At 55.4% G+C, this 12,494-nt stretch overlaps 3 protein-coding genes across 3 annotated transcripts; 1 reads left to right on the top strand and 2 right to left on the bottom strand.

The window, feature by feature from the left end:
• Positions 1-2,061: 2,061 nt before the first annotated feature.
• Positions 2,062-6,631, bottom strand: B0H18DRAFT_1129871 (uncharacterized protein; the record flags this gene model as incomplete). The annotated part of the gene is made up of 14 exons (XM_048035442.1): positions 2,062-2,113; positions 2,169-2,215; positions 2,275-2,334; positions 2,385-2,507; positions 2,563-2,709; positions 2,763-3,068; positions 3,124-3,213; positions 3,261-3,332; positions 3,393-3,712; positions 3,770-4,654; positions 4,706-4,713; positions 4,781-5,747; positions 5,803-6,360; positions 6,418-6,631. 14 exons carry the CDS (start codon positions 6,629-6,631, stop codon positions 2,062-2,064), a joined length of 3,849 nt encoding a protein of 1,282 aa, XP_047884608.1.
• Positions 6,632-8,563: 1,932 nt separating this feature from the next.
• Positions 8,564-8,835, bottom strand: B0H18DRAFT_840419 (uncharacterized protein; the record flags this gene model as incomplete). Its single annotated transcript, XM_048039490.1, has 3 exons — positions 8,564-8,620; positions 8,669-8,690; positions 8,738-8,835. Coding segments are annotated over 3 exons (177 nt in total), but the record flags the coding sequence as incomplete, so codon positions are not given.
• Positions 8,836-9,052: 217 nt separating this feature from the next.
• B0H18DRAFT_1068146 (uncharacterized protein) lies at positions 9,053-9,875 on the top strand. The gene is made up of 5 exons (XM_048031190.1): positions 9,053-9,198; positions 9,257-9,370; positions 9,423-9,481; positions 9,547-9,589; positions 9,638-9,875. Exons 1-4 carry the CDS (start codon positions 9,120-9,122, stop codon positions 9,580-9,582), a joined length of 288 nt encoding a protein of 95 aa, XP_047884610.1. The 5' UTR covers positions 9,053-9,119; the 3' UTR covers positions 9,583-9,589; positions 9,638-9,875.
• The last annotated feature ends 2,619 nt before the right edge of the window (positions 9,876-12,494 follow it).

The raw sequence follows: 12,494 nt of genomic DNA on the forward strand, positions 1-12,494 counted from the left end.
GGCGACCCAACTCACCATTCAAAAGTGCTAGCACTCCGTTCGTGGGTGGAATGGGAACTTCATGTGCCCCGAGCTGTTGTAGATCCCGTATCCTGGCTCCATATTGTCCGAATATATGTGAGCGAACCATCCCACGCCACCACCCACAACGGTCTTCAAGTATTCGCACTTGGAGTCGAGGAGCTCGAAGTATGCCTGGAGTGGTACGAATCAGTACACCACAAACGACCAACCGCTGGGCAGTAGATTGTGCGGGACGTACGTGTTCATTTGGTATGTTTGAAACTGCGTATGGACTGTTGGGCTGGACATTCGGCGACGTCACCGATGGCCAGCCGTTCTTTGCAGAGGCATGAATTTTCAAGAATGCATCAATCACAAATCTTGATTGACTGACCTCGTCCCAATACATCTTCTTTCCGTTCCCGTTCTCAATGAAGAAATCTAGGTTCTTGTCGATCACAATTGGCCAGGATGCGTTCGCTGGATGAGATGGCTCAATGTCGGGCATTCAACGAGCATACGAGACTCTCAAGGACACTCACCCGTTGACGCATCCTGGTCGAAGAAGGGTAACATGTGAATGTTGATGAAGTCAATCGCATCGAGCACATCCTGTGCACCGCCGCGCTCTTGATATCCATACGCAAGTTCACTGACAGTGACAGGAATGTTGAGGCTCGATAAGTTTGCCTTCGCGAGGATGACTTGTTCCGCGAGTTGCTGGTGAGGGAGAACGTTGTCGTACAGCGGCTCCGACCCAAATTGGACGCCGCGGGTGATGAACTTCGCCTTAGGATTCGCATGTAGCGAGGCGAAGAGGGTGTTGCGGCGTGTTATCCAGATGTCACTCCCGTCGAAACCAAACTGAGTTCCCGGGTTAGTGTGTGACTGGCGCGGGGTAGATGAAACACACCCAGACGAGAGCATGTACTCCCAGGCCATTATCCCATGCAGCATTGACGATATCATCACTAAACACTATATTTGACTCTCGAGGTCAGTGATGATCGTGAAAGACTCACTAGAAGCCCTCCCTATCGCACGCCCCATACAGTCGGACGTAGCGAGAATTGAAGTGATAGCGAATGTCGGCAAATTCCCGGTGCAGTTGTTCGGGAGTTTGACCTGTCCAAGCCAAGATAAGAAACTAAGTGATCACACCCAACATAGCGGACTTACATGCAGTGACCTCATAGCTGAAGCCGACAAACGCGTACTCGGTGCTAGGATCGCACCACCAAATGGTGTTGTCCGGGGGCAGTACCGGCGGCATCACAAACCCAAGGTCAGGAAAACAAAACGGCGCGGGAAGTGCGGTCCCAGTTCGTCCGCTCAACTCGCGCACTTCAAGTTCGGCTGTCACATCGTCGACGAGGGGATGGGCGAAAACGTCTAGAGCCAAGGAGGCGCTCAGTACGACGAGCACAGAGTGGGGAAGGCAAACCATCTTGACCCCGTCCACGCCTTCGAGTGCGAAGTCATTGCAGGTTTTATCAAGGTTTTATGGACCATGCCTTACGTCCCAGGGCCGATTAGAAGAGTCGAAAGACTGCATCCAAATCTCCCACGAGAAAGCACCGTATGTTTTGCAAGCAAAGGTGGTACGCGATAAGGCAAGATTACCTTCAGGTATGGGCTGGTGAATCAGTGAAGCTGTCACCTTGAGCTTGAGGCCGGTGAGGGCCGAGGCGTCAGCTGAGACTGCTACCGATAAAAACGGCACGCTTACATTCCTGTATTGGACCATGGTCTCATTGAACGTGCAAGAGAGCCCCGCTATCCCCGCGATTGAATACCACCATCGTGGGCGAAGTGGTCACGCTGTGAGCAGCTACAAGGTTCGTGCATTGAACACGGTCATGAGTCCTCCTCATGGTATCACGGGTCAATCTCTCGGAGGAAGTCAATGCGAACTTGAATCGAACGTCCACGCGTTTGCTCTGAAATCAAGTGTTCAACTGGGACTGGAGCATGAGCAATTCCGGGAGTCAAACAACATAGCTGAAGGATGAAGCACGAGAACTGCGTTAGATAGCATTCCACATAAGCATAGCTTGGTTAGTCCAGCGGAGGTATATAAAGCGAGTGGTGCGAGATGGAGATAGTGTTCCTGAAATAGTGAATCAGATCACCTCAGATCCGAAACGTGTACGCCCAAGGGCAACATAGAGGGGTCTTTCGTGATAGCCCTTTCCCATGTAGTTGTCTTCAGCTATAAAAAGAACGATATCGCGATCAGATAGACGTTCAAGTAACGAAATCCTAACGTACATGTTCCTCTGCATCCCCTGCAGCGAGGAGATTCATATGCTCTGGTATATGTCCGGCATTCTGACAACGGATGAGCGTCATCAAGCCATGACTGCTAGGGAACAACGTACCACAGCAGCCTCATCAAGGTCTCGGAAGTGAAGCCTGAGGTCGGTAGGCAGTTGTGAAGGCAGGATCAATGCATGTACCGTTGGGGTAAATGGCCTCGATGAGGCCGTGATATCAGACAATTTCTGCATCAATGTCTCAGAACCCGGTCGCACAGCACAGGGCGACGTCCACTCGTACCGTAGCTACTGCGAGTGCCAGTTTGATATCTCTTCGTTTGCCACGAGCTTCACTGCCGACGACGACGAAGAATTCCCAGACACAGTCCACGAGGTGAACAAGGTGGTGGAATTCTGGGTGATCCGCAAATGCAGGGACAGGTTGGATCTATATCACGGCAGTATGAGAGGGATAGCCGAACAGAAACAGGGACGACGCACCGCATCATCTTCCTTCGTTGCATCTACTGACCATATGCGTGGGTGAACAGACGGAGAAGATGCCTTCCACTTCCAATAATCGGCCTTCGCATACTCGCCATCGCCAAGGATTAGCCAGAACATCTCGTCATCCGCATCCGACTCGCCCTCGACGAGTTCAATGACACTTGCCGACGAAGCAAGGGCCCTCGCATATTCACAAGCGGCCGCGCGCTCAGCGTCAGCAGAACCGCATCCGTGCCAGACATACAACGATCCCAGGAGGGACAAGCAATAGCTGAACGCTGAGCATAGGTTCCGGATGCCCTGATGATATCGGTTGAGAAGGTGCATGCATATGCTTTAGTCTCGATGCACTCACTATGTCGACCTCGTCTATGAAGGTTACCCCATTCAGGGACCGAACGAGATGCATGGCGGTATTCTCGGGAGACCAGTGCGACCGCGAACCCTACGTACGGTTTAGTAAGAGGCACCTACACAGCGGTAGACACATACCTGACGAATAGCAAGCTTCCCGCCCAGGACCGCTACTAGCTCCGTGGGTTCACAATATTGCTGGATCCTGACCTATGTTCGGGCAACGCAATCATTTGAAGTTCTGTCTTCACAATCAAGGACTTCTCTTACCATTTTCGTCCCGTATTGTCGCGCAAGTCCCTGAAGCTTTTGCTCCTCTCGTTCCCCGAGGCGGCCGTGCTTCCCTTTCCATCCCCACACCTTTGTTGAGACGAGACCGGTAGACCGCACTTTAGCGCGATGTATGATAGCCAAAACGTCGTGGTCGTAGAAGATGTAAGTGTCACGAGGAATGGCGGTCGCCACGTTCCCCACGATAATCATGACATCGACCGAAATCGTCTGCACATCTGCATCCGGCGAGTACGGACTGCAGCCTGAGTTGAGCAGCGCGGCGACATCGATATTAGGCAATGGCTCGTCGACAGATTCTGATAGCAGCCATAATCAGCCTTATGAGAGCGCGAAATTTATGAATGAAGACAAACCAATGTGGATGATCTTGCTTTCAGCGGGCGCTGCTGGTTCTGACACGACCTCTGCCAACGACGCTGAAGACTCTGCAGGCCCTTCTACTGCAGGAGGCGCGACCTCTTGCTCTGTTTCAGGGATGACGTCTGGCACCACAGGGACAGACGAACGAGCAAGTGTCCCAGCCGGCGAAGGTGTAGGTGTCTTTTCCTCCTCTAGCGGGGGCATCATGATCGCCGAGTATCTCTCGTAGCTAGATTTCCGCTTATCAGCGTCGGCCCTGGCAGTCCCGTTCCTGGGTCCCCAGTTCGCCGCGACGATCTTGACGTCCGGCGGTGGAGGTACTTCAGCCTCCTGCTCCTCTCGCGGCTGCCTCTGTTCAAGGGCGGTCTGCACTGCGAGGGCCTGCGCGACATCCATGACTAGTGCCCGGTTTCCAGTGCTCGGAATACGAGTGTGACGTCCGGAGGACGCCGGAGGCTTCTCCTTCGCTTGCTGTGAGGTCGGCGATGGGGTCAAGCCACGGTTAGGCGTGACAGGGGAAGCGATGCTTTGCGTAGGAGCCACCAGCGACTTCGGCATCACTAGCTGGCTGAGCTGGCTAGGCTTGTTTGCCACCGGCGGGGACGCTGAAGGGACAAAGTCATCCTCGAACCTGCTCTTCAGCGGCGAAACAGGCTTTTGCTCCTGCTGCGAAGTCGGTGCATGGTCCGACGACGGAAGAGAGACCACAACCTCCGGGGCCGGTGCAGTCGAGATAAGGTGAGAGAGCGGCGCCGGCTCTGGCTGCGAGGTCTGCTTCACCTCAGCAGAAGCTGCTGAAGAAGAGACTACACGAGTCTCCTGGACAGGGTCTGCGCAAACCTCGCCTTCCGAGGCTTCTTCGCCCTGTCCTTCGTCAGCTGAGAGAGAGAACACACAGCATTAGCGCAAGTCCAGCTCAGGCAGCAAACCGAAGGAACTGCAGCCCTAATCACGCGTGCCCCAACAGAAGCAAGCAAACAATGTCATTACCAAAGGGGACCTACATGACTGAGTGGTTGCCCGCTGGCGGAAGCCCCGCAGATGCTCCCCCGCCCTCCCGCTCCTCGCGCGGCGCCTCTCTGCTCTTCGAGCGGTGCCGGCTCCGCGAGCGATGCTGGCTCTTGCTGCGCGTACGCACCCGCACGCCCATCTCGTCCACCACCTCTGGAGGAGGCGGCGACGCCGTCATCGGTCTGTCGCCCGTCTTGATGGGCTTGATGTACGAGATCATCGTCGTGGACGACCCGAGCCTCGCCCGCGCGGAGAGCCGTCGCCCGCATCGCTCCTGGCTGAAGACGATGCTGCGTCTGAGTGGTGGAAGGAGGGGACAGAGGAACGGACTGAGCGACCTGCCCGTGTAGTCCGTCTTCACCGAGCGCGGGGGCGTCGTATCCGGAGAAGACGGGTCAACCGTCCACGACTTGCGCATCGCAGCGGGCCGAGGAGAGATAATTGGCGGAGGAGATGGCGTCGAGCTCGTGGTTCCGGTGTTCTGCCATCGGTCTAGAACAGGCGCTGACTTTCGCCCTCCGGAATCCTTCTTCTCTGGCAGGGGTGGGGTGGGAGGCGCTACAACTGAAAGTTGAGCGGTCGCTTGTACCATGCTCTTGACGAAGCCGCGTCCTTGCAGACGGCTGATACTCGGCGTGGGGTCTTTAGGTGGAGGTGCACGAAGGAACGCAGGCGAAGGATTTAGGGAGATTGGGAGCTGAGGTCCGAGAGAAGCGCGCGGTGACGGTTGGATTGGTCTCGCCAGGGATGGCGTGCTTATGGTTGCTTTCGGGGAGGATGAGGTGGTTGGAGAAGTTGGGCAGGGCTGCGAGAAGAACTCGAAGGACGCAATATGGAGGATGAAGATACAGGTGGTGGGGTTTGTATAGGCCTCGCGGGTGTGTGACGGTCCTGTCCAGGTGTTGCTGAACGTAGGCCAGGGGAAATTGACACTGGCCGGGATGTAGCGCCGTTGTTGTGCTGTACCGTGGTCTCCCATGTACGAGTCGGAGGTGCGCTTATTAGGGGGCGCTACCAGTCGGTGTACTGATTGTACGCTGTCGCATCGTGTAAGAAGAAGCGGTTGAGGCTCCGGTCTTCTGCGGCGCTACTGTCTCCACTTCGACTTTGTGTACGATCGACTGCACGACGGAGGGCGTACTCTGTTTGCGGTCCCGTCCAGTGATATGGTTGGCCACCGAGGCTAGCCTCGCTCGCTCCTCCGGCTCCGGCGTAGATGGCGCGGGTGTGCGATTTCTGCCTGTCATGCCAGGCATAGCGACGCCGCCACGGCCAAAGACCGGATGAGGGGTGGTGATATTCCTGAGCGTACGCTGCTCAAACTGAGTCGGGTCATGGGCATCCTGTTGGGGTGCATGCCGCGTAAGTCGCGGACCAGTCGCACGACCTCCCATGAATTCCGCGAGCGACATGGGGGCCTTGGAGGAGACGGATTTCACAGGCTCCGTTGTGGATGGCCGTGCCTCGCCAGTCAGTCTCCGTAAGGCGTCTTCTTGACCCTGCTGCCTTCCAGCCGGGCTCGCTGGGCTGTCCGGCGCGGGCGATGAGGCCACACTGGACAGGTCGCTCTTAGCTGTCGGACAAAGCCTATCTGTTCACTTGCTATTATATAATGCCAATGAACACTCACATAGGTCGACGCTCCCGATTTGACCGCTCCTACGCAGACGAGCCATCCTGGATGCCCGGATCTCCTCCTCAAGTCGCTTATGTTCCGTCTCCTCGTCCTGGTCGACCTGCCGTTGTAGCTCTTTGATCTTGCTTGTCCATTCTGCCAATCCGGTCTCTGGCTTGGAGGGAAGGTCGAACGTCCGCCGACGAGCAGCACTTGATGGTCGATCCATGAGACGTTCCGTTGATCAAGAGAATTGGAGAGTAGGTGCCTTTGACTCGTCTACCTCGTCATACGGATATTAGTGCTGATGGCAAATGGGAATGGACCCAATTGCCGGCAAATGGCGCTTGGGAATGGGTTTTCGGGGGGTGGCGCGCGCTGGCGATTGTGGCGCAACTGGCAAATGGGCTTTTTGATGTGTTTTTGGCGTTTTGTGCTCAATTTCGAGCTTGTGCCGCTGCTTGTAGGTCCCCGAGGATGTTTAGCACTGCAGGGTACAAGCAGGACACTGGGAGAATGACATGCAGCCTATAGGATGTGAGTAGGCCTCGACGAGACAGCAGGTAGTGGCTGGCGGCCATCCGCCGGGGCAGCAAATCGGGTCTCGGGTCTCGACGACTCGGAGTGCATTTGCATTCAAGTTAATGACCAGGCTTGACTGGAACTTCGTGTAATTGCAGTCTGACGGATGGTTGCACACGTTGCCGTGCATGTTGGTGGCTCGGTGCTGAAATGTTGACTCAATGGCATACAATTGCACACACTGCAGCTCGAGCTGAGACTGTCAAGGCGGGCTAGATGTAGGGAACACGGCGACACACCACTTCCGCACTGGCGAACCGGTCTTTTAGGTCTGCTACGGAGGACTACTCGCGAACAGCAATTCTTCGCTGGCCACCTATGTTGGTCATTCTGGAACCATTGAAGGCCGCAAGTGTAGCGATACTCCCGGGTTAAGTTAACGTTAGCCCCCGTGAGGCTCATCGTCATTAATGTCCGCGTCAGTTAAAGGCGAGCACCAGGTTAAATACGCACTTCCGATTGCCAAATGCGGTAATAGTGTAGCTGATTCTGCCCCTCAGAGAGTCGGACCAGGAATGGGCAGGCCGATGACACCCCCGTACTCATCTTCACAGACACTTTTCAAGTACCTCTTACCAACACTGAACCTCGATGGCTTGGTTTTGACTCAACCACACCGGTCCAGTCGCCATAAAATGCATAAGCGCCTGGCGATTCGCCAGGTTGCGCCACCCTCCCCTCTGCCACTTGCCAATCGCCAACCAATCGCCACCCCTGGCGCGTGCCAGGTGGCAAGCTGGCGCTGATTTGCCAACAACACTAACGGATATACAGACCTAGGAGTATCAAGCCCGGATTGCAAGTGCGGTAAGAGTTCCAAGGGCCAAGAAAGCTTGTGTTGAATAGAGAGCCCTCAGTCCACAGTCGCAGCTGCATCCCGCGTTGATTCGCTGCGCGCCCACACGCTGAATATTGCACGTGACAAAATGCTACATAGTGACGTAGATACATGCGAGCCGTTCATGAATTCAGGCCATTGTATGCACATCAATTCAGGGAACGCATTGAGACTGCGTACTGAATGATGTATCAAGCTTAGCTTGAAAGCTCCAAGGAAATAAGGACTGTAATCGGAGGTGCTTACCAATTTTGTGAGAGCTCAGTAAAAGATATGGACTGACTACGATGAACAATGGTCTGAACAGCGCCCTACGTATTGCGGACCTGAGAATGGGGAGCTAGGAAAGCTCATGCAACTTCGGTCATTCGCGGCGAGCAGCGACCAAAGAGTATACACGCGGAAAATGCCTCAGATCGTTCGATACTGACGAGCATGAGGGTGCCGCAACCAAGCGTCGGAATGACACGATGACGGTAGAGATATTGCAATGTGGGCACAGGGCAGTCCTTCAAGAATAATTGCGACCTACCTATCGGCAGACAGGAGGAAAGCGAAGGAAATAATGGCACATGTGCCTTGCTGTCCAGAGGGTTGCAGGCAGTCGCGAGCATGTTCCAACACCAGCGTATTAGGCTCAACTCCTTCACATAGATGTTTCCGCAAGCAGATAGACCGATGTTGTCTTCTCATACTCTAGTCACATAATGCGCAATGGTCCGTCTATCAGTGGTGCTCTTCGTGGTGACCGGCTTCATTGTGCCCATGTCCATGTGCCTCCCACGGGTGACTCAAGCCCTACCGCAGCGTTAGTTAGCATCACACGCGCAGATTGCGGCCACTTACCAACAGCTTCGCACCGTCCTTCCTGCGAGAAAGTCAGTCCCCGCCTGGGAGTGCATAGGCGTGACGCACCTGGCACGGTAGAAGATGAAGAACCACATGCTCGCGCCGAGTGTGGTCGCGAGGAACCTGTGCTTGAAGCCAGGTAGATGCGGGTGAAAGCCCGGACCTAGCGTGCAGCACTTCAGAACGTTGAAACATGACACACAGGTCGTAGCACATACTGTAGTGTCCGGCCATGTTGGAGGAGGTAGCGAGGAGAGTATTTGTGCGTGTGATGGTTTGTGGGATCTGCCCAAATGCGGAAACACACCCCCGTCTTGCCTCGGGCAGCTAAATATCTTCGCCGAGGCGACCTTCGCGTCGGCTGTGGCTTTACGTTCAAGTTGAACGCGTCCGTTTGCACGTTGGACGTGTCCCACATCACGCTCGCATCTTCTAGACATCGGCGGCGATGGCGAACGGAAGGCAGCCAGGGCCTTTGATCACGTTCTACGCGCCCGGAGGGCGGACCTTTCAGAGGATCTTCCGAGGTGAGTATAAAGTCGCATTGAACAACTGCTCAAAGGTCTGATGAGAGTTATGGATGAGATGCCACCCTATCGCAAACGAAGGACGCGGTGAGGCAGAAGCTCAAGCTTTCTGCCGATAAGGCAATACAGCTGGCGCGAATCGAGAATGGGAAACGTATTGATCTGGACGATGGTGAGCGCGCTTGTTCCTTCCCGCCGCTCGTCTCCCGAACAGGTATTCGCAGACGATGACTTCGACGCATTTCGTATTGCTACACGCTCGAAGACCGCAGCAGAAGTCTCTGTGAGCGTCGGTAGCTCATCCGTCGGTGCTGGAACATCCATTAGCCATGCTCAACCGGCCACTAGCGTGCTCAGTGGCCACCCTCAACCGGAGTCCACTAGCGTTCTGGTGAGGGTATATTCTTTCATACCGTACGGTGATTCTAAGCGTCTGTAGACTGGGGTGCGTAAACGCAAGAGGAAGCGAACTTCGATGGCGCCTTCACCTGGGGATGGCCCTATCGCGTCAACTTCCTACATGGCTGGTTCTCTGATGAAGCCAAATGAGACCATCCCTCCAGCAACTCATACTGGTGATGGCGCCGTGTCAGCGCTTCCGAATGTTGAGACAGCGGGTCCGCATGACTTCGAGGTCGAACGCCCCCGGAAGAAGCAGAAGAAGCAGAAGTTCAGAGACTCGAGCATACAGGACCTAGTGGATCGTTCCGCTTCGAACCCGCCCCCAAGTTATGTCCCTCGTATGTTTCTGACTACGCTTTACATCACCAGTCTACTGACAGACTCGCTCAGCCACTCCCGATTCGCTGGCTTCGGGTTCTGGTCCTGCGCGCACACATCCCAATGAGGATGTCGATCCTTCTGGTGTGTCACTGGACGCAGTGCGCCCTGAAGCGGGGTCCAGAATGCATCGCGACTTGCTCAAGAAGAAGCGAAAACGAAAGAGTGTTGTGGACCCAACAGTTCTTACTGACGCCGACGCTGCTGGTCCTTCAAACTCTCCCATTGACCATCCCTTACCCCCTCCAGTACCTCCCGAGACACCGATGGACGATGCTGAGCCATCGACCGCTGTCATGGTCAAGCATAAACTGTGGAAACGCAGGCAAATACCCAAGCCTGTGATGCCCACGCCGCAACCTGGTCCCTCTGCAGATACTGGTGGTTTGACTACGGAAACACCGGATGCTCCGCCTGGCGATTCTCCCATCAAGAAGCGTAAGAAAGAGAAGGTGCCGAGCGAGGTAGTCGTGCCTGATCAGCCTCAACCTCCATCGGAATCAACTCCGCCCGTCAAGACAAAGGATGTTGAAGCTAATGTTCCAAAGACGAAGAGCAAGAAGGGGAAGAAAGCTGAGAGCAGGCGAGACGAGGCTACTGAGCATGAGCAGACCGAGGTGGCACCATCCTCCGAGCCGCCTAAACGGTCCAAGAAGGCGCGGCCAGAAAAGGTCGAGCAAGCGGATGACCCAACCGTCTCGGAGACCGTTCCTGAGACCGTCGCCGCAGACAGCGTACCGCCGGCCACGGAGACGAAGCCAAAGAAGAAGAGCAAGAAGAAGCGAGGAGAAGACGAGAGCGCGGCTGCTCCTCCAGAGGCCGAACCTGCCGTTCCTCCTGTTGTCGCTGACCAGCCTATGGATACTGCGGAGGCAGTAGCTAACGCTATGGCCGTCATACTTGCCCGATCCAAGAAGGCCGATAAGCCTGCTGTAGCAGCAGGTGATGCTAATGTTCCTGGCTCCTCTACGTCAAAGATGGATGCCAGTCATGCGCAGGAAGGTTGGTACGATCGTTCATCCATGTATGTCTATCTGATAGCATCTGTAGATCCTATGGCAGGGCCATCTCGTTTAGACTCTACGTCGACCAGCAAAGGTAAGTGGGACGGCTATATGATATAGCTTTCTCGACGTGACTGATCCTATGTCCTTGCAGAGAAACGTAAGTCCAAGTCGAAGAAAGCAAGTACAGCGGTCGTAGAGGACGGTATGCAGTTGGACAGCAGGAGGTACACAGAGAGCTAACAATTGAGACACCTTCCTTCAGCGTCCACAGAGCCGGCCGCTCCTGCAACGGAGCCCACGGCTGTCGCGAAACCTAAGAGCAAGAAGCGCAAAGGCGACGACTCAGCCACGAACGTCACTGCTGTAGCTCCGCCGTCAACACAGGCGGATGGTAACACATTTGCGCGTTTTGAACGAATAGATCGCTCATCTCGTTCTCTTAGATGATGACAAGCCGTCGGACAACATGAAGGCCGTGCAAGCTGCCATTTTAGCCGTCATGCGCAGACAACACGCTGGCACTCCTGCCCAATCAACGGTAGCTCAGCAACCCAGCATACCTGACCCTGTACCAGAGGTTATACAAGAAGAGGCTCAGGAAGCGCCAGTAAAGCCCAAGAAACACCGGAAGGAGAAGGCGAAGGAGAAGCCCGCCGACCTCAAGCCCATAGACACTGCTGACACGGCGGCAGCTGATGATGCGGAGCCTGCTTCGCCTGCGGGAACATCTGTGACTGCTGTTGAACCGCAGCCCTCGAAGCGGCAGCGCAAGGGAAAGGCCGTCTCGGCTGAAGCTAGCAATATGGACGTGGACTCTGCTAGCGGACCTACTGCTGAGTCGAACATGCCTGTTCCGCTTGATGCTGCTCCTGTTCTCAAATCGGCCGCTGCTGATGAGCGTGCAAAAAGCTCGACGAAACGAGCGGTAGTCCCTGTCGCTCCGACTGTCTTTGGCCGGCCTAGCTCTCCCCGGCCTCCGCCGAGTCTTGCTTCCCGACTGCTGCGTGATGTCCAGGGCTCTTCCCCCCCGCGACCGCCTGCGGGATCTGACGTAGATGAAGTCACCGTTGAGAGACGCGGTGAAGGCAGCAGCGACGAAAGCTCATCGAGTGACGAGGAGAGCGACGAGGAAGAGGAGCCTGGTCCCGACTTATCTCAGGTGGACGTGGATGCATTGCTACGGGGCCCAGCACCTAGGAAGAGCATCCTCGAGGAATTGCCCTCGGATAGCGAGGAAGAGGATTCCGACAACGAGAAGCAGAGCGAAGCGGACGACGACGAAGAGGAAGAGGCCAAGCTTGACAAGAAGTTTCGACGTCTGTCGAAACGCTTTGAACGGCAAGGCTCGTCTTCAGATGAGGATGAGGAACCGGGACCAGATGTTGCCGCGGAGGAGGAAGACGAGGTCGTTGCAGCCACACTCATGGACGTCGATCCCCAGGATACCTTTGAGGGACAGGTATGCTCAAGATTGCCATCTAACTACGAGTACTGATGTGGGTGCTAGGT

The sequence above is a fragment of the Fomitopsis serialis genome (assembly GCF_022376445.1).
Source record: "Fomitopsis serialis strain Sig1Antser10 chromosome Unknown B0H18scaffold_436, whole genome shotgun sequence".
NCBI classification, from domain to species: Eukaryota; Fungi; Basidiomycota; class Agaricomycetes; order Polyporales; family Fomitopsidaceae; genus Fomitopsis; species Fomitopsis serialis.